Source organism: Telmatherina bonti, assembly GCF_933228915.1.
Source record: "Telmatherina bonti genome assembly, chromosome: 6".
Lineage (NCBI taxonomy): Eukaryota > Metazoa > Chordata > Actinopteri > Atheriniformes > Telmatherinidae > Telmatherina > Telmatherina bonti.
The window spans coordinates 24,378,700-24,400,839 of record NC_136624.1 but is presented as its reverse complement, the minus strand read 5'-3'; the positions used below and the strand labels follow the sequence as shown (position 1 = coordinate 24,400,839).

At 41.5% G+C, this 22,140-nt stretch overlaps 1 protein-coding gene across 2 annotated transcripts; it reads left to right on the top strand.

Moving 5' to 3' along the window:
• Positions 1-214: 214 nt before the first annotated feature.
• cbfa2t2 (CBFA2/RUNX1 partner transcriptional co-repressor 2) lies at positions 215-21,147 on the top strand. Of its 2 annotated transcripts, XM_079241672.1 has the most exons (12): positions 215-627; positions 10,893-11,051; positions 11,183-11,424; positions 11,547-11,636; positions 13,776-13,960; positions 14,068-14,321; positions 15,763-15,848; positions 16,303-16,495; positions 17,883-17,951; positions 18,115-18,305; positions 19,399-19,749; positions 19,882-21,147. In XM_079241672.1, exons 2-11 carry the CDS (start codon positions 10,919-10,921, stop codon positions 19,744-19,746), a joined length of 1,791 nt encoding a protein of 596 aa, XP_079097798.1. In that variant the 5' UTR covers positions 215-627; positions 10,893-10,918; the 3' UTR covers positions 19,747-19,749; positions 19,882-21,147. The 2 variants fall into 2 exon arrangements, with proteins under 2 accessions (XP_079097798.1, XP_079097797.1); XM_079241671.1 differs by having other exon boundaries at positions 19,399-21,147.
• Positions 21,148-22,140: the final 993 nt, after the last annotated feature.

Sequence of the window (22,140 nt, the reverse complement as noted above, 5' to 3'; positions counted from 1 at the left end):
GGTCCATTGCCGGTGAATGCAGGTTGAATAGGGCCAGTCAGCAGCCGACGATTGGCCAGGATCCATGAGGGTTTGGGGGGGGGGGGGTGGAGGGTTGTGGCGTTCCCGTGAAAACACTGGAGAGGACAGTGTGTGGGAAAAAAGGGGAGGAGCTTGAGCTGAAGGAGAGAGACTGAGTGGCGAGGAGGATCAGAGCTCGAGAGAGCCACCGCGAGAGAGGACGTAAGTTGTTCAACAAAAAAAAACAAAAAAAAAAACAGGGCGAATTGGGAAAAAGGCTGACCGCTAAAGATTAGTGTGTGGGTGAGAGAGAGAGAAAGAGAGCGTTTCAAATGAGAGAAAGAAAAACGGAAGGGACAGGAGGAAATTTAGAGAACGTGTTTGTGTATGTGTGCGGCGCTCGCGCGGTTATCTGTCTCCATCTGGGTGCCATCTGTGTCTCTGGCTCTGGCCTTCGCCACACTGGAGCTCACGTATGTGGGAATGCGAACACATGCCTGACATATGAAGACGTGGAGTCACGGAGAAGGACAAAAAGCAGAGGATAAGAAAGAAAAAAACAAAAAACTCCGCCGCTGCATCTGACTTTCTCCAAAGCACTGAGGAGCGGACTCTGCTAGAGTGGAGGTAGGCGGAGGGTCCAGCCTGGAGCTGTGATGCTTTTAGGTGTTGTCTGTTTTTTTTTTAAATTTCATTTTCTTAATTTTTTTAAAAAATTTATTTATTTTTTATTCACCTCTGTGAGAAAGTGAGTTAGAGATGGACTGGCTAAATAGCGCTCTGGTGTGTGCGTGTGTGTTTCATTGTAATTCCCAGAACTGTTCTGTATACTGTACAGATGGTGCTTCATCCTCTCCTCTTTATCTCATCATCCTTGTCGAGGGAAGCTGTCTTAACCTGAGCACAGAGAACCTATCCTGCCATATGGTCTAAATACTTAAATACTCACTTTTCAACCTTTCTTCCTTCTTTTCTTTCTTTTAATCTAAGTTACTCTATGAAATTTGGTTTACAAATGATGTTTAGATTACTCCATTTTCTTCCATATTTGACACTGGCAGAAAGATGCTGTATATATATATATATATATATATATATATATATATATATATATATATATATATATATACACATGATAATTAGTATGTGAGATAGAGAGACTGTGTTTGTGATCAGGAAGATGAATAACCTTCCTAATATGATTTGCTTTGTGTGTGTAAGGGGGGCTTATCTCTCAGCTGGCATTTACTTAGATGGTAATCAGTTTTTCCACATGGCAAACAGAGCAGAAGAAAGTAGGTAAAGAAGACGAGTGCATCTGCTGTACAGTATCCCAGACATATGGAAAGACGAGGAAAACTGCTGCGCCTGTCTTTCATGATCATTGTAATGTCACTGATATTGATGGAACCTTAATGCGCAAGTTAAACTGCTGTAATGCTGTTTATTTTCTTTTAATCCGCTCATGTGCAGCTTCTTGCTGGAGAAAATGATTCCATGGGATTTTTTTTGTGTGTGTGCATAAGATGGTAGGGATGCTTTAGAAGGACGAGGTGGGGGTTGGGGGAGGAGAGGAGAAGTATACGGAGAAAAGACAGAGAGACCTGGCCAGTGTCATACCAGGCCAGGCCAGTCCATCAGGGAGATAGGAGCGACTAACTGTTGGCTGCACAGTCTCAAACCAGAGACCCCTGTCTGGTCAGACTCTGTACTTCATCTTTGTGTGCCTGCTTTTTACACAGAAGACATTCCAGCTTCTTTTATTCAGAAGTTTCATTTTTATTTCTATCCCTTCATTCATTCATTCATGGTGATCAGTTGTAGTTTCTGTCTTGGACTTGTGTGGCATTGAAGTTTCTTATCGCACACTTAATAAGAGTATGTTTGAAGGAAGGAAAGAAGGGAGGTGAGTGTGTCTCCATGTGTGTACCAGCTGTCTTGCAGACACTGTCTTAAGATCTCACAAGGTTGCTTGTCTTTTAGTGCTCTGCAGCTTTTTTTCTTTTTTGTCTGCCCTCAATCTTTCAATCCCAGCTGCGTGTTTCTTCCCTGAAAGTGTAGTAATAAATAGAGATTCAGACCAGGCTAACCCTTGCTATTTTTTTTTTTCTGAAGAATTCATTACAAAGTACCCCCTCATTTCAGCATTCACATATACACATAGGACAGAGCAGCTGCTTGTAGAGTTCGCTGCAGGAAGTGCTCTATTAGTTCCAGTGGCAAGGGCGATGATATCTGGCCCTGGGGGTTCAGGAAGAAGTTGTGCATTTGGATGCGCATGCACGCTTGTATGTTCGAGTGTACAGACATAAGTGGGTAAGCTGTTTATCCAGCAGAACCTGCTCACTCAGTAGTCTCGACTGATTGTTTCATCAAACTTTGGAATAAAAGGCTGTCAGTAAGCACCTGCACACCCTTCATCCTCCCTCTTACAAGCTCATTGACATTGTACCCTCTCTCCTTGTCCTAAGTGCATGAGTCATGGGTCTCTTGCAAGGATCTACTGACCCTTTACTAGCCCGAGAGACCCGCTCAGTGACCCAAGGAAAGGTCTTTATTTACTGGGCTGGTGTGGTTTGGGAGGAGCAGCAGCATATGCTAATGAAGCTGTAAAATGACCACAGATGAATTCCTTAAAATGTCATTTTAATGTGTTTGGGGAAAGGGGTGAGAAGTCACTTCCAGTCTTTATGCTTATAAAGGAATCTAAGCAATAGGTTTAAAGCTGCACAAATATGTGACGTTCCGCCTCTTTACAGTGTTACTATCAAATATATATATATATATATATATATATATATATATATATATATATATATATATATATATATATATATATATATATATATATATATATATATATATATATATATATATTATTGCATTGAGAGATAAATGGTGACTTTGCCAAGGAAGAAACATAAACAGAGGCGAGGGATGCAGAGAAATGTTATATATTTGAAAGACTTTGTAATTTTCCTGCATAACTACCCAAAAGGCTACAGTTGATACTCAAGAAAATTAAAACAAACAAACAAAAACAGTGTGTTTGCTGTGTAGTTGAGATGCGTGGGTGGACAAGAAATGGGTGGTGTTGCCTCTCCATGAAATGTCTGTCATAGTCATTAATCTCTCCCTTTTTCAACTTTCCTCCCTCCTGTATCATCATGAAAAAGGGTGCATGTAAAAAAAAAAAATTTCCACTCACTTGCCTTCTACAATTTGGTTTAGTTTTTCAGCTTGAGGTATGTGGATGCATCAGCACTTTAGTTGTAGATTGTTGTGTGTTGAAGCACCGCTGTCATTCAGCTCCAGCGCTGCATGTCTTTGTGTTAGTTGTTGAGAAAAAGAAAAAAAAAAAAACCACTAAAGGTGCACTCTACTCTTAGACACAAGTGCAGACAGCCCCCAACAGCACACAGTGAAAGCACACGTAAACACACAGACACACACGCTCATCCTCCACAGCCTCCCTGTCTCATTTCCCACATTGTTTTGAGCACAGCTGGCCTCTTTGTTTTACTTATCTGTGTCGCTCTGCGGTTGTTGAGCTCTGGTCTTTCATACAGCTGGGCTCTAAGCTTGCCCACAGCCCTGCTTGTGGACTCTGTCGACCATACACTGCTCTGCTCAGCTTCAATTCGTTACATCACCAAAACTAGAGGGTGGCGGGTTAGGATAAAGTCTTTGTTTTAATTTAGTACAGTTAGATTTACTTTGTTGTGGGTTTTTTTTTTGCAAGTAAATGTCTCAAAAGTGAAAATGTCATTAAGAGTAGCCATATTTAATATCAAGACTTTGACCTTTTGGGCTACTAAGACACATTTAATATTAGTAAAATACCTTAAAGTACCAGTCTGTCACTTGATTGATGTAGTTAGCACAGTTTCAGTTGTTTTACCAGCTTTCTGTAGCCGGGCGAAGACTGTGATTGTCCTCAGAGTGGCATGTTATGCTAATGGTAACATCTGGTTGAACTTGAGCCCAGTCCATTGAGCTGTTAAATACCATCACACCTGGTCTGAAACAGGCCAGGGTTTAATGTTGGGTTTGTTTTCTCATATCTGGGGTTTTTACGTTGTTTTATGGACTACAGTAACTTGCTAGTTCAGAGCATGTGGGGCAATGGTTAATATTAATTTAGGCAAACACTGTTTTGCTTGTCTGCCATTTAAATTCATAGTCTGTAGGAGGGCCCAAGTCTTAACCCTCCAGACAGGCACAAATATATACGCACACCGACATGTGTCAGGGGAGCTCTATAACTTTGTTCTGACAACATCCTTACTGTTAGGTGAAATGTTCTGCGGGGGTAAAGGGGTGGGGGGGTGGAGTTCGCAACACAAATGAAGTTTAATGTCATGCTGCAGCTGACTTTTTTTTCCCACTTGGTGGTTTTAGGTTTAAATACTCACCAAGCTCATGATTGATGTGCAGACTAACCAATTAGTTACAGAGAGGTGAGAAGGCTTGTAACCAGATAGGTAGATAATCCGCTGCGCTTAGAGAAAGGGGAGCTGCTGGGAAGGTCTGAGAATCTTTTGTGACTTTAGAGCATGACTGACAGATTTGAATTGTCCTTGTTATGCCCCCTGTTGTTATTTACATGGATGTGTGCCCTAGGCCGGACCTTCGCTCAGGTGTGAATGTGTTATTTCAGGTATATACATCTTCTCCCTGCACACCTGATGACAAACCCAACACCTGGTGAATGGGGCCAATGCACTTCTACAAACATAGAAGCATGATGACACATTTCCACTTCCAGCTTTATCACTCGCTGCCCAGCTGTGTGTGATGCAGACGTGTGTCTGAACGAGATACCTTCCTTTGACCTATTGATGGAAGAGCTTCTAATGGAGTCAAATGCAACTGCACGTGTGCTGGTCTGTGACAGCATACTGATTTACCTCCAACTCTTCAATCCTTATAATCAATTTAGAAGTAATATTAACAGGAAAAATGTTGCAAACGTACTGGGAGGCTTGTGGTTTCATTTTTTTTAGTTAGTTTAACATGAATTTTAGTGAATAAGTGTTAGCTATTTGAAGTTTAGTCAGTGTCAGTGTTTCTGAGTAATTTTAAGGTTAACAACTTCAGATCCCATCCAGCTGTTCTCCCTGCAGTCTGACCTCATATACACGTGGAAGCTGTCCGTTCTTGGAGTCTAACATCTGCCAAACCGCCCTCTCCCTCTAGCATCACATCACTGTACTTCTTTTACTGCTCATTCTTAGTTTTATAGACGACGTCTGTCTGCCTTGCCGTCCCCTCTTTTCGTTTTCTTTTTCAGCCACTAAGTAGATTTCCATCTGCGGGTTCCTTATTTCACTATGTGGCCTGCTGGATTTCAGCAGTGTTTTTGCAATTATCTCACAGAGTGACAAGGTTATGCAAGGGCTTCTCTCAACGTTATTCTGTCATGGGGACATGTGAGGAACTCACTTCAGGGACAGTTGTGTGCCTTTTCACGACATACACAGAAGCCTCAATATGTTTTCACCCCCGTTTCTCCCTCTTCCAAAGAACACCCTTCAATCCCTCTCTATCCTTGTGAACCTTTCTCCTTCACTTTAGCCCTACCGTCCACCCTGGTATCTCCACATTGCTCCCCATCCCAGCAGAGTGAGGAGCAGAGTGTTGACATTGGGTTTTATCCAAATATGTAGTCTAAAGGGCTGGAAGGTTGGTAATGAGAGCCAAGAAAAACAGCCTGGCTCTGAGTCTGACAACCAGGCTTGTCCTCCTGATGAAACCAATTGAAAACAGTATTTTCTCTCCTTGTTTTTCCCACCCTCCCCGCCATCTCTTTCCTCTCTGTTTGTCTCTCCTTTTTAAACTCTGGTGCCTCTGAATTAATGACTTATTTCATTCCTGTCTGTGTTTGGCTTAAACTTTCCCCATATCTCTAAAGGTGCTACTGTAATAGCACATAGACAATCTTCAGGCCAAAATAACAAAACCAGGTGCGTCAAGTCACAGTTAATTCTGTGTTTTAGTTATATAAAAACAAGTAAAGTCTGACTTGAAATGTCCTCATTTGGTTTGTAACAGGAAGTAGTTTGACAACTATGAATGCAAACCAGTTTGATGTTTTGCTTTATTGTCAAGGCAAAACTGTTACATAGCAACAGTTGAGGAGGTGTTGGTCCCCTGAGAGCAACTGTTTGAATTCAGTGGATTGAATTAACCAAGGACAGAGCTGTTTTAACACTCAGTCATTGAACCTGTTGTTTATCTGTAAGGCTGTAACAACTGACATTGAAAGTGACCATGCATGCACCGTTGAATTATCTGTTTTTAAGTGGATATGGTTGTGTCGCTGCATGCATCCTTGTGCTGTGTGTATATGTGTGGGTGGAGGTCAGGAGGGAGCGCAGGCTAGAGGAACAGATGTGTGCTGTATTATGGCTGTGTGTGTGGACGGATGGGGACCAGGTGCAGCCTTTGTCTCCCCAGCATTTAAGTCCACTCGCTTGCATTCAGCTGCCTCGTGCCACCCCTCTACCCACCCCCTTCCTCTCCTCTCCTCTCCTTGGAGGGAAGATGTGTATAAGTGTGTACGTCTGTGCGGGGCTGCCTTGGCCAGGAGGCGGAGACTCCAGCAGTCCCTTCTGTGCCCCCTCCTCCCTCACAGGTGACTGTTGGAGGTCCCAGCTGGCTAGCTCTTGGCCGATTAGATCCATATGGTACAGGAGGAGGAAAGAAAGCCTGGTTAATGTCCAAATCAACTGCTGTTGCTAGTTGAATTTTTTTTTTTCATTTGGGATAATATAAAGACTCCATAATGTTAAAAAACACAGAGTTGCATCATACAAAATTAAAAATTATCGACACAATATCTGTTTTGGCCAATATTGGCATCAAAGTTAAATAACAGAGATTGGTCATTCTACTCATATGATCAACCAATAAAAGACATTCGTTTGGAGAACATGGTCCACACAAACATTATCAACTTGGTGATTACTGAAATTACTTAAAATGAACAAATTTCCCCCTTAAATGTATTTTAAAAACTTAGAATTTGTATATAGATGTGCCTTCTTTCTTTAATTAGCCAATCCTGCATTCTGCCGTGAAATTCAGTCCTTTAAAGTCCATCCTTTTACTTCCCTAAACTTGACCATTTGTAGCCTAACAAAACTAACTTGAATCAGTCAACGGTGGTTGTAAGCAGAGGGAATTGTAAAGCATCCTTTGTAAAACAGCCCAACCTTCCCAGCATGCAACACACAGTGGCAGGTCTTCATGTTTTTTTGTTTTTTGTTTTTTAAGATATTTACATCTCATCCTGTGGTCCTTTAGGTCCACTGTCCTGCATGTTTATATGCTTTCCTGCTTCAACACACTTGACTCAACTGAATAACACCACCAAAAAACACTAAAAACTTTTGGGACTTTCGAGTTTGAGATTCCTACTTTACACGATTCGTGCTGATTTTAACTTGTTAAAGAAAAAGGAGAAAAATGATATTTTTATTTGAGCTGTTATCTATGGTTTGAATGATATAATAAACAAATACATTTCTTTAAAATATTTTATAATTTAGGCAAAAAGTATTTTTAAAAAAACATCTCACAATAGTTTTAGAATTGTGACATTGTCTACTAAGCTAGCTAGCGTATCCTTGCTAAGCTAGGCTAAACACACCATTTTAACAGTTAATCAATCAACCAATCAATAAATTTGACAAGCTGTTTGTTGTTATTTATTGATTTATTTATTTCTGTCATTTATATTTTCAAAAAGTAAATGGTTTGATTTATTGTAGCATGTTTTTGTACGTGATAACATGTCAACTCCAACCCACACAATTATATCATTGCGCATACCATGAAGTTTCTTTTCTCTCTGTGATAAATTAGCTACGCCTGTGTTGTATCTTCTCACACTTCATTTTCATGACAAGACAGAGATAGCGGAGCGTACCAATCCAACACAGCAGTCAGCCTTTTTTTTTTTTTTTTTTATAAACAGAGTTTAAACTTCAGACTTAAAACAAGAGCTTAATAAACCCTAACACTGAACATTTATATTTATGTACTGCATCATGCATGATTTATGTCCGCTGACACACAATAATTCATCCAGCCTTGCTATACATCCCAGATAATTGAACGTTCCTGAAACATTATTTTTATCAACTTCATTAGTTAATGTGTTCCTAGCAGTGGAGCAACAGAAATGGCTGCTTTTTGTTTTTCTGTCCCTCTTTTTCCCTTTTAAGCCTCATTCTGAATCATCTCCAGTGGAGACAGAGGCAATTAAAGCCGACTGAATATTTTAATGCACACGAGCGTCACCTGAAGCTAAACAAACAAGAAACACCTGGCTAGCAACACCATCACCATAGATGCATCTTACTTTACCATCTCCGCAGTGGCAGCTTTTATCAAAAACGCTCACATAAAGCTAAGTAACATTGTTTGTCATTTATGTCTGAGAAGACATAAGACAGAAGAGCAGCAGGCAGTGGTTTAGAATTATATACAGTAGTTTTTATGTTACTCACAAATTTCGGAAGACGTGAAAGGGTGAGGACAACGTATAGGTTTTATCTCCAGAATGCTGCTTAGACTGTGTCCCCTTTATTTAAAAATGTTAATACTTTATGACATTTTGATATAATCCTGCCCATGTGAGCTGAGGAGCTTTGTGTTCTCTCTCTTTGTTCCATTAGAACAAGGATGACAGGTGGCATTTAGACCAGACAAACAGCCCACATCCTCCTTTAAGCCAATATTCACCTGAGTTAACATTAGACCACTTTGTGCACTCTGTGCATGTGTGTTTTGTGGTTGCAGTGACAGCTGCCTCCCCTGACAATCCTGTGACTATATATGATGGACTCAGGTGCTCACAAGCCAGATGAACTCATCCAGCTATGTACGCCTTCTAATTGACAAGCAGAGGCAATTCTCTATGGGCTGCCAGCAATACATGTACACACACCTGATGTCTCCTGTTTGGGTTATTACCACTGCCACAGCTAACAACAGACACTGCCTCGTCTTAAGATTGCGTGAACACAGCTGCAACCTAAATTCTCAATTTCCAGCTGAAATATGTCAGTAAGTCACTTTTGTTGTTCATGTTTTTATTCTATGATTTTATGAATATTGTCGATCAAACACACTTAGCTTTAACGTGGATGGCAGTCAATTTGGATGCAAACATACGATTTACTGCAGTTGAAGAAGTGCCAACTCATCAAGAGGAAAAACGGCAAAACACTTCCATTTTAGTGCAAGCGGAATACCCAAATGCTATCGCTTGTGCATGTATTTATAAAGTTGTTTACATGTTAAGAGTGTTGACACTAAGGCCATATGCCCCGTTGATTCTGTTATTGAGATGTCAGTCTAATTTCCTGGCCATACGGACAGAGTGCACAGAGCTTTGGAACCGGTGTGTCTGCATGCCGCAGGCTGCTTCCTGCGGTGCAATGGCAGACGTGTGTGTTGGGTATGGCAATCCAAATGTCTGCATAGATCTCTCCTTCCTGCCCCCTGTGTTGGTGAACAGGTGGAGGGATGGCAGGAAGGCCACGGGGCTGAGAAAAAATGAACGGGATAGAAACTGAGGGAGAGGGGTTGCAGAGGACAGCAAAACAGAAGGAAGAACAGTCAAAGCTGTATCATGAGCTGCAGGGGTGACAGATGAGTTGCATCGGGAGATGGAGAGTTTGAAGGGACCCAAATGGAGCTTAGGAATAGGTTATGAAAACTACAGCAATGTAATATTTTCATATGTACAAGTTTGTGCCTCTCACAATTTCTTTGCATTCTTAATGCATTCATGTGTGTAGGTTTTTACATATTTTTTCACATGTAAAAGTTCTGTTTATTCATTCAAAAGGCTTCCTTTGTAATCTTTGAGGTACCTATTGACAGCTAAAACCTTCCAACTTAAGCCTTTATAAACTAGAACCCAATGGCTCAAGGCCATCAAGAGTTCATAGCTGTGAAAAAGATATAAAGGGTGCCATTGAAGCCAAAGCCCTAAAACCACAAAACCACATTTTAAAAGCTGCTCTCTGCTGACCCATGACCCACGAGACCATGCCTGTCTATTAATCGTCAATTCTTGAAGCAGTTAGAAAAGTCTGATCCACTCTAAATGGAGACGGGGTCTGGCCTTCATGGATCTCCAGGAGACAAAGGCAGTTTCTGATCCTCAATCTCCCCCAACCACCACTGCACCCCCCCATTAGACTTTCTTCAGCCCCCTTATCTGGTGGTCTTATTCATCATCAATAGCATATTGAGAAGTTGCGTTTAACATTCAAAAGCTTTGCCGATCTTGTTAGTAAAGCGTGAAATAGCCCCGTCCCTTTCTCTCTCTGTCTCTCTTTCTCAACCCCCCCATTTGCTGTGGAGCTCAATGCAGGGGCATTCTACTCCCACACAATAGACTTCTTCAGCATTTCTTCTGTTATTGATCTGAATGAAGGGCTAAACTTTAGACATCTGGCTCTTTGATGGGGGCAGGGTGGTTGATTCCATGGCAGTATGTGTTGTATGAAGTGAATTGAAGTGGGGTTTGGGTGTGTGTGTTTTGTGTGTGTGTGGGATGGAGGGGAGTGCATTTGCAACTATAAAAATGTAACTTTTGCATTGATTTAAAGTAATGAGGTGAAAGTTAAACTGCTCTTTTTGTTTTCTTCTTTGCCTTGCATCTTTACCAAACCTGCTTTTTTAATCCAAGTTACTTTTTGTACTGATTGAATAAAAAGTATTAAAATCAGTCTTATTTATCAGCGCACCATTGTATCATATTAATGTGAGCAAAACTCACTTTTAGATATGTGGTCAGATGTGAGTTTTGTCCCTGAGAACTTCTTATGTAGGTTTGTGATCCACAGCTGAACTCTTTCCTCTCTTTGTAGACGGTGGAGAGAAGAAGAGCCCTGCCATGCCCGGTTCGCCTGTGGATGCTAAGACTCATTCCAGATCAGCCCCCAGCAGCAGTGCCAGCTCAACTATGCCACCCCTGCCCTCTGTCAACCCCAGTGGCCCTCGTCCGGCCTCATTTTCCACCACAGCATGTAAGACCAATCCCTAAACTGTCTTTCTACACTGGGAAAAACGCGTTTAGTCACAGAGTTGGGGTACGAACATCTGGCAACACTCAGCCGAGTTTATCTTAATTTCAGCCCTTTTCATCTCTTCTCCCTAGTGACCAATGGGAATCATCATTCCCCACCAACCCTGAATGCAGTACCATCACCACCGCAGCGTTACAGCAACGGACCATCATCCTCCTCTTCATCATCGCTGGCTAACCAACAGCTGCCGGCCACCTGTGGGGCTCGCCAGCTGAGCAAGCTGAAGCGTTTCCTGACCACGCTGCAGCAGTTTGGCAACGACATTTCTCCTGAGATTGGAGACAGCGTCAGAAGCCTAGTTTTGGCTCTCGTGGTAATTTCTTTGATGTTAAAGAAGCAGCGTCTTGTGAAAATGATGTTTTTTTGTTCTTTTTTTTTTTTTTTTTTTTAAATCCCTTCTTGACTTTTAAATCCTTTACTTTGCCCGTCTCGTAGAATTCAACAGTTACTATTGAGGAGTTTCACTCACGGCTTCAGGAGGCCACCAACTTCCCGTTACGACCCTTCGTTATTCCTTTTCTTAAGGTAAACAAACCTTCCCCCTCATCTTCTATCTCATTAAAATACTTTGAAATGATCCGGATGGATTATTTCTGGTTTCCTCATGTTGTCACAGCTTTCTCACAGATAAGTTAAAGCTTTATAATCCATGCTCAGCCTGTTGTCCACCAGTCTGTAAAATCTTTTACACTGAGAATAAACCCATTGCAGTATGATCAGAATAATCTGTGGACAATCAATGCTTGAGAGTCGTGATGGAGAAAAAAGAATTGCTCCATGTTTTCCCGACACAAGGCAGGAGTCCTTAAATAGGCTGTACTGTACTATTGCTCTGAATACATTTCTTATCAGCAGTTCAAAGTACCAATCAAGTTCTTTGTTTCTTTTTGACAAGCAACAGATGAGTGTGTGTTAAACAGCCTCCTGAGGCCCTTTGTAACCAGGGGAGTCTGCAACAGTATACTTTTTAGGAGCTCCCCCCAGTAAAGCAGCCCATAAATCTTTTGTCAGTTGTACCGCTGTACTTAAAGCGCTCAAAATCTTTTTCCACACTTGTCTTTTGCTTACCTTTGGAGCGCCTCCATCTGTCTCTCTCAGGCTGAGACAAGAATCCTCTGTTCACCTCTTTTTTTACTAATTTATTACAAGGGTGTGGATTCCTTGCTACTTAAATCCAACACTTAGAGGCTAGGAAAGAGATGGAACAGATGGGGGAAATTCTGTTAGGAAATGGAAAAGAGAGAGAGGGTGGGTGCGATGGAGAAAAGGAAAAGTGGGAACTCGGAAGTGTGAAACATGCCTATAAAGTGTTCCGTTCTCTTTTTATGGGATCCAGTGCGCCATATGGAGCCGCTGTCCCTTTTTAAAAGAGCATTCAGCTGCCAAGGCGCCGCCGATCTAGCATCCGCCCCGCTGAACCCCAGAGAGCCCTACGCTCAACTGACACCCTGCACATGTGTCCGCTAGCTGGGGCCCCAGGGAAGGAAGGGATGCTGAGGAGCATGAGAGATGAGTACAGAGGTCTTGTGGAGTAAACCATAACGCAAAAGTACCTGCATCTTTCCACAGAAAGTCCAAGAAATGTCTGTAAGCTTCATCTGATGTAGGCTTTGTCTAAAAAGTTGGGTTCAAATTTGAAATCTGCGTAGTTTTGCCAAATTTTAAAATGATGATTAAAAGTTCTCCTCGATAGGATGGGGTCCGTCATAAAACCAGAAGGGTATGGTTATTTATTTGGCTGCTCAAGAAGAGGGAACAGAGGGAGTGAGGAAGTGGTGTAATTGCAAACACACTGGAGTCTGTTCCTCATTAGGGAAATTCAGGGAACCAAAGCAAGATGGAAAATTTGAGACACAGACGTGGATAAATATTCATATACACACACACACACATATATATATATATATATATATATATATATATATATATATATATATATATATACACATATATACATATTTATATATATATGTATATGTATATATATATGTATATATATATATGTATGTGTGTATATATATATATATATGTATGTGTATATATATATATATATATGTATGTGTATATATATATATATATATATGTATGTGTGTATATATATATATATATATATATGTATGTGTGTATATATATATATATATATGTATGTGTATATATATATATATATATATATATGTATGTATATATATATATATATATATATATATATGTATGTATATATATATATACATATATGTGAAAGGTAAGGAAAAGGAGAGAGGTCGTATGTCTATCTTTCACTGTAAAACAGAAAGTTTAGTAGAATTGTTATTGGCTTGTGCAACTTTACTGTTACCTACATCATACTCTGGTCAGCAGTCACGCTGTGAGAGAGGCTCGAAACCAACCTCAGAGGCAGCCCTGCCATTTTCATTTGAATTAAGAAAGCCACAGCCATCGTGGTGGCAGCTGCAGAACATCACCCAGACCCAGTCCCAGCCTTCCAGCCAGACCTCAAGGAGTCAAGCCACCCCCCCCCCCCCCCCCTTTTTTTTTTTTTTTTTAAAGCTCTTTTTCTTCTTCCTCAGGAGGCAGATCTGCTCTAGCCTTCATAGACTCTCTAGGTCTTCAGATGTATACGCATATAGGGACAAAAATTCACAAATATTATTTCTTCCTTGTTAGGCAAACCTTCCCCTGCTGCAAAGAGAGCTGCTCCACTGTGCACGGGCAGCCAAGCAGACCCCAGCTCAATATCTGTCCCAGCATGAGCATCTCCTGCTCACCACCACTCTGGCCTCCTCTCCAGACTCCTCTGAGCTGCTGATGGAACCTCCTGAAGCGGGCACCAAGCGTCACAGCCCCAGCAGGTTAGGTCGCAGCAGAAAACACATGCCTATGACAATACACAACCTATTGCTTCGTAGATGTATACATAAAACCAGCCATCCGTTGAGAACTGTCATCTTCTGTTCAGAGCTAAAGAAAATGGCTTCCATGAACGACCTTCAGTGGCCATGGAGCCAGCGACAAAACGGATCTGCACCATCAGTCCTGCTCCCCGACACAGTCCTGCTCACCCACTACCATTAGCCACCCAGCTTCACCCGACCCCTCCACCTTTGCAGCATTATGCCCTGGATGACATAGCGGCTCCACACATTTTGCAGCGGGAGCACAGCCAGCGCGTGCTGGAGATCCGCGAGCTGAAGGACAGGCCCCGACTTCCTGGTACGTGATAACTACTATGTTGTGCACATGTATTAATGTCATACTTGTGGACAAAAGCCGAACACCTTCATACACCCTCGTGGGCATTTAACTAACTTCCCAACTATGTAAAAATACAATACTTGTTAACTAAACTCTTCATGAAAATAGATATCTATATACATAATTTACTGAGATTTTCACTTTTCTGTTCATCCAAAATGTAAAAAAATTCATTCATAAATGTAATTTTCCACATGCGATAATGGGTGGTCTGTTTATGTACCCAGACCCCATATATCTCTGGAGGTCCAAATATGTGTCTAAACAGAGCCATACTGTCCAGGCAGAGAGGGTCGCTTCTACTCTGGTGTATATCTGCCCTCCATTTGGGGCTTGTCAGCACTCAGTGGAAACAGCAGTAGCTCACAGACACAGGCACACACATGCATGCACACCTTGATTTGTTCATGGTGGAGGTGCTGTGTTTACGAGGCTTTAGTCCCTTGTCTGACAGCCTCCCGCCCGCCTGCCGCCACTTAACTCTGCACACACACACACGCATAAACACATCAGTCCCCTACACTCATAGCTTTGAACTGATGAACACTGATGAGAACCAGAAGGAGGGAAGATGTTGAGAAGGTGAGTGTGTGTGCGTGTTTGTTGTCGTTATTGTCCCTAGACTGAAGAAACTGGTTCCCTTTTTTTTTTTTTTTTTTTTTTTTTTTTTTTTACAGTGTATGAGTCTTACTGCTGATCCCATGTTTGTGGACATGCATCAAAATGTTTTTGGCCTCTGCTCATGTGCAAACTGTTATTTCTGTGCAGCGTATAATTAGATATTGCTTAAGTCATGCAGTGATTGGAATCAGATAGTTGTGCGTATGTGTGCTGTAATGGTCCACAGTGAGTGTCAGACCGGCTGGTTGTGTTTAGATGTGGAGCCACTCCACTCAGCCTGAGTGTCTCCCTACTGGAATGCTGGGAGCTCCAGGAGGGGAGGTGCTAAGGGAGAAGCTTGGGGAGTGTGTGTGTGTGTGGTTAACAGCTGACTTCCAGATGTGTACAAGTTCTGGATGCTGGGAATCTGTTTTGCATCCCAGGTTTCTGCTTTTCGCTCTCTCCCCACCTTTGCTTCTTGCCGTTTTTCAGTCTGTCATGCAACTTTTGAGTCTCATTTTCACCCTGCAGTCACTTCAAAGTCCCCGCCACTCTTCATCCTGTATGAATGAAACAATCACTTTTTCACTTTTTGGTTGTTTTTGCTGTGTCTGGAAAGTTTACACAAGCTTGATTACTGTTTTATAACATTTGTCCACAATGATGGAGCTATCAAAAAGTCAAACGCATATACTGATATCTTTCACTAACTCACTGTCACTTGTGGCTTCTCTCACACTCAGAGGAATGTTAATCGCATTGGCCTGTGGTCTGTCCTCTTTGTGTGTGTTTTAATCAGGTACTAACGGGGGCTACCGCGAGGAGCCTGTGGACCACAGACTGACAGACAGGGAGTGGGCTGATGAATGGCGGCATCTGGACCATGTAAGTCGGCAGACAAGGCACCAGTATTGTTAATGGTTTGTGATATAAAAGGAATGTAATTTGTTTTACTGGGGTCCTGAGCAGAAATGTTTCAGCTCTTCACAGCTTGACGGTAATGATACATTGCTACCATTTCCTGATAAGACATCAAAGGTGTTTGGGCTGTAATAAATGGTCACTATGTTACTGTTAGCATATATATTTTTAGGATCAGTAAAGATATTAACATATTACAATCCCTGCCAAATGAACTATGTGGACTTTCTATGCTATGTAAAAAGGCTGCAGGTCATCGTTTACATTTAGCATCTATAGCTGCAGACCTAAGATTTTTTACAGGTTTTTTTATTCAGTTTTAATTGATTGTGAATCACTTAACACTTAGTTCAAATGGTTAATATTTGTATTTTTCTATTAAATGCGGCCTGTAAAATAGGGTTTTGTCATCTTCTAGGTATTGAACTGTATAGTGGACATGGTGGAAAAGACGCGGCGGTCGGTGAGCGTGCTCAGAAGATGCCAGGAGTCCGATCGGGAGGAACTTAACTACTGGAGACGACGAACGAGCGAGCAGGAGGACCCTCGCAAAGGAGGCTCAGGCTCCGCTCCATTTTCTAAGCCACACAGCCCACATTCTGCAGAGTCGGGTGAGTAACTCTTCTTCCACTGTCGTTTTGAGGTGCGCACGGTTTTTCCAGGTGATTCCTTTGTCATTGCAGTGAAGCCAAACTAATATAAATCAGTTGATCCATCCTTCTCTGCTGTTTTCTGCTGGGTTTTTTTTTCCATCTCACTATGTAGATGGTCTTATTTGTCTAAGTTTTTAGAAGTTCCACCCTAAAATTCTGTTTTTATACAAACAAAATAGATCTCTGATCATGTGTTGAGAGATTCTAGTTTTTATTGGCCAGACTCTGCTTTGAGCATCATCACTTTAATTCTTTATGCCAGAAGTGACGCAGAATTCAGAGAAGAGCCTTTCTTAGTTTCAGTAAAAGGATCTTTGATATGAATAAATGTCCCAGATGAACATGAGTTTGGCTTCCTAATAATAACAGACATCTTGGGCTCAATGAATCGTAACCATTGGTTGCTGATGGTAGATAAACTGCCGCAAGCCCAGCCCGAATGTCTGCTGGAGTCTGAATAATGGGATATAATGATTTGGGCATCCTGGGTTTAATTTAGATGACAGACTCATTTCTGTTTTCATAGTCATTCCATCATCTAGTGGTCATAAATAGAATTACACTCATAAGTCACATGTCATTGAGCCTTTCCACAGTTAGTCCTCCAGTCTGGTGTGTACTGGCAGTGTTCTCTTTGTGTGCCAGCCTTGCCATCCCCCTGCTGCTCCATACTCCCAGACAGGTGCCAGGACTGGCCTCCGCCATATCGGCCACAGAAGGGCCGTCCTGCAGTCCTGCAGGCTCAGAGACCCAGAGCTGGCTGACTCTCCAGAGCGCCATCTGGGCCCCAGTCGGAAAGACTGCCTGCCTGCCTGGGCTCAGGCCGAGGTAGAGGGGATGTACGAAGACTTGTTGGAAGACAGGGGGATGTAAATGAAGGGAAAGGGAGAAAGATGGGGAGATACAGCACGAGAAATGGGGAAAAGAGGGGGTGAAGTCAGGCTGGACAGGCAGAGCCCAGAAGTAACAGAGAAGTGAATTCAGATGCAGGGAAAGAGATTTGAGGGAACAGTGAGAATATTGACACAGCTTGTTGGTCTGTGTTTCCCTCCAAGCCAAACACATTCCTTTCTAAAGCTGTCAGATCTCCGATCAGTCCAAGACTCTGACAACCAACAATTACATTGGCTGTGTGGCCTAGATATGTGGACTTGCTTGCATCAGAGACAAACTGCACGAGTATCAGACAAAAATAGTGTTAGTGTCTGCCTGTGAGGCTTTTCTCTTTTACACATCTGTTTCCCTTCCTGAAATGTCAGTCCCAGAGGCAAACAATACAAAAGAAAATGAATATCTTTGAGTCCTGGCAGGTGCTTATCCCCTTTTTGTTTTGCTTTTCCCACAGACTCCCAGCGTGACTTTGCTCCACGGCCAGGCTCTGCATATGTTACAGATGAGATCTGGAGGAAAGCTGGTAAGAACACTTAAAAAATTATGACAGAGTAAAGATTTCCAGGGATTTTGAGACACAAATATGGCTGTCTTAAGGTTTTATATTGCACACATTCAGCAGACTACTGTACTCCAGACACGCAGGGTGAGCTAAACTCATGACACTTGTGTATTCTCATATGCAGAAGAAGCAGTGAATGAAGTGAAGCGGCAGGCCATGGATGAGGTTCAGAAAGCAGTGGCGGAGGCTGAGCAGAAGGCTTTTGAGATGATCGCTGCAGAGAGGGCTAAGATGGAAAAGACTCTGGCTGAGGCCAAGCGGAAAGCTCAAGAGGATGCCATCATGGTCATAAATGAACAAGAGGATTCCAGTGAGGTGAGCAAAAATAGAGATTTAGAGAAAATACAATGTTTAGGTTCTGCATAGTTGTTTGCCAAATTACATTACTTTGTTGATTTTATGTAGCCAGTAATTTTTATTTTCATTAGAATGTAAAGGATAACCCTCAGCAGGCATAAAGATGAATTTAGCAGCCCAGCATTCAGATATTTTCTTTAATATCTGAACATAATGTTATAAAGAGATGGTTTAGAAGCTTTTTACTGTTTAATGAAGAGTAAGTATCAAAGTTTCCAGGTTAAAATATGAGTCCAGATAAATGCTAAAGTCATGTAAATGCTGAATATGTTTAATTTGTTTAAGAAAGCATTAAAAAAAAACAAAAAACTTTTTAATTAACTCTGACTGGTAAAGTGTGAGATGGGAAGCTGGAAAGTTTGTGCAAGTTTACGCTGAGTTCAGCATGTGTGAAAATTAAACATTCCTATTATAATGAAAATACCAATATTTATGAGAAAAAGCAATAACTAGTGGGGTTTTAGATTCACCATAGTAATGGGTAAATAGATAAGAGAAGCTCTGACTTTTATTAAAGGGAACTGAAAGTGGATGAAAATGTGGACTTTTGAGACGAGAGAAGACTGGAGGAAGAGTCAGTAATTTAATTTAAGCTACTTTTTATTAACTCATTTATTATTAACCAGATTTGTATTTAAAATGAACAATCAAGCTGAAATCATGCTGGAGCCTTGGAATGTGAATGTAGAAATTGTAAAAGCACTTCTGGATCTATGACTGACCAGCTCAAATATAATCAAATATATGATGAAAAGGTTCAGACAGTTCCTTACATTTGAAAACTTGACTTTGATACTACAAAACATGTCTTTTCCACATGTTTGCACGTATTTCAGCCAGCCTCTTATGAATTGTTCCTGGGAATGATTGGAGCCAATAACATGAAGCTGTCACCATTTGTGGAACAGAAAACCCAGAATGTTCTTCTGAATGCCCTCGGTTGTTTCTGTTGCCTGCAAACAGCCACAAAGGAAAACAATTTTAGTTGCGCAAGAGTATGTGGCACAAAACACATAGTAAAAACTTACGGTCTGCTTTTCTTTCTCCCCAGTGCTGCTGGAATTGTGGCCGCAAAGCTAGCGAGACATGCAGCGGCTGCAACGCCGCTCGCTACTGTGGATCCTTCTGCCAGCACAAAGACTGGGAAAGACATCACCTCATCTGCAGCCCAGCGCTTCAAGCTCAGCCCAAACCAGTCTCAACCATCACTGCAAGCAGGACAGCCACCGTGGCTACAGCAGCAGCAGCAGCTGGAGTGTCTCCTGTCGGTCTAACGGGGGTCAAAGCTCCGGACAGCGTGCCTTCAGTCTCCAGTCCAGGCGGAGAGAAAGCGTCGGTCGCGTCTCGGTCCTCCACTCCCTCTACTCCAGCCTCTGCCCCTGAGACCAATGGACACTAGGAGGTGAAGAAGGATTTCAGGGGTGCATGTGTCACCTATCCTTGTTGTTAACTGAGAAGAGTTGAATCAGCAGCATGAGGAAACTATTTGTGGGTTAAGTTAGGATAACAGATTTTTCATCATATTCTTTGGCAGATAAAGAAGGACAGATTATGGATGACTGTTTTGAGTGATATGTCAATTGGGACTTTGGCTTTGGCAAAGCACAAAGGGACTCGTCTCGCATGCATCCATTGGATGAACAGATCTCCCTAACAGATGGAAACGTGTTTCTCGTCGTCCAAAACCTCAAATGTTGGATTCATGAGGGCTGGAGGAAAAGAGACTGGTGATTGATCTCAGTCTATCTGTGGCTGCAGGGAGGAAATTATGAAAGGAAGGCATATTAACCCACCTCCCCCCTTCAATCCAGCTCCCAACTGCAAACTATTGTCCTCACTTTGCTGTGAAGTTACTCAACACAGGGAGGTCGTGTTGATAAATGTATAAAGTGTAATAGTACCAGCCCTAAAGCGTCCGTCTTTGTCGTGTAGGAAAAAAAAACTCACAATAGACCACATGAAAACCGTCTCTGCGGCTCCTCTGTATACATGAATGTTTGCTCTCCAATGTCTTGTGTCGATGAGTCAAACGATGTGTCGTCTGTGAATATAATAAAGCATATGAATATTTTTGTCAAAGCAATATTAAAATAAAGTGTTCAGGTATTTCAAGCTGTTTCTACATCACCAAAGTAAATTTTTCAGTTGCTGAAGCGAGTCACTGTTTGCCTGACGTGATCATGAAATATCATGCTATATCGCGTTTAACTGGGAGCTCTGGTCACTCTCATTTCTGACCAGAGAGATGAGTGATAGCAGTTGTATCAAGCGAGCACAGATCCTTTGATTGCAGTTTCACTTTGTACACTTGTTCACATCCTCAGCTGTGTGCGACCGGCGTCGGATCTCGCAACGTATCTTCCACCACTGCAGTTTGTGCGTCACATGAGAATACTTGTTACGCATCAGTAGAAATCCGTTTCAACGCGTTAGAAATTACCCAGAGGGATAAAAACTCACCGATGTCTACGTGGCAGTGTCGCAGGTCCTGAGCAGCCGCTTTGTCCCTCAGAGAATCTCAGGAGCTAAACTGTTTTTGTGTGTATAGATCATTCTTGTTCGTTCATCACCGTTAGGTTCCAGTTTAGCGAGGACATTTGATTTATCATACTCTGCTGTTACAACTGAGATTTCCTTGTTTCTGTTTGTTGTATGACTTTGTAAAGATGATGAGAATGTTTTTATTATGTGAGCCACGATATTTCCCTCCATTCTTCAAACATGTTCTTTTGTTATGAATCATAACTCCATATGAAATGCATATCTTGACATAAAATATGGAATAAAGAGGTAGAATTACTGCAAGTTTTTTTTTTTTTCTTTTTAATATGCAATGAAAAGTAGGTAGTTTTTACTAAATTAACTCTTCAAGAAACACTGGTTCCACAGATGTCCATATTTTGATGCTCCTAATGAAAGAAAGCTTAATCAGCATCAGTCTCACATCCTGTCTTCTCTGAGTTCTCACCGGCAAGTAAAAGTGAGCCTGATGTGGACTCTGTGACTGCTCTGTCACTTTCTGTCTTTTATTTGCTTGTTTTAATAACATTTTGGATATCTTTGCTAAAGGAGGTCATGTCACATGATGTCCCAGGCTGGGGGGGGAAAAATGCGGTTTCTCAGCCTTAGGATGCTGCAGGGGGAGTAATGGCTTCAGTAATGAATAAAATGAACGTCAATGTACTTACAAAAACACTTAAAAGCATCAAATTCAAGCTTGGAAACTTATATAGTGCTGATTGAATATCATTGAAAATTGATTGTCCTTTGATATACAGTGGTGTCTGCAAGGCCAACTGTTTTGGAAACTCATAACCTTAAAGTTCAAACATGAATATTTCTTAATCACTACTACCTCGGAAAAGTGCAAAAAATCTGTAAATAATTTAGTATTACAAAGTATTATAAACTTTTATACAAAAGTTTTTTTTTTGTTTTTTTTTTGTAATGGAAACCTATTTGAAATTTAATTTAAACAGCAGAACATCAGTGAATCCACTGGAGGGAAGAAGAAATGGGTAATTACATCAGGATGGCTTCAAGACACGTTTTGATTATGTGAGTGGTGCAAAGGTCTTAGAAACATATATTAAAATCCTACAGCTAGGACAAAAAGATTATATGCCAATTTAAAACTTACACATTAAAGTAAAAAAAAAATTCAGGAGCAGGAGATAAAAACCTGTAAAACACAATATATGGAAGTCAGATTAAAATGAAAAGACCTGCAAGAACAAGTCACAATTAAAGTTAACTGGCAACACCAGTAACATCGCTTGGTAAGAAGTATGTC

Coding starts and splice junctions, on each gene's coding strand:
- cbfa2t2 (XM_079241672.1), top strand. CDS start 10,919: ATGCCCGGTTCGCCTGTGGATGCTAAGACTCATTCCAGATCAGCCCCC. Junction 11,052..11,182: donor CTCATTTTCCACCACAGCAT/GTAAGACCAATC, acceptor TCTTCTCCCTAG/TGACCAATGGGAATCATCAT. Junction 11,637..13,775: donor TCGTTATTCCTTTTCTTAAG/GTAAACAAACCT, acceptor CTTCCTTGTTAG/GCAAACCTTCCCCTGCTGCA.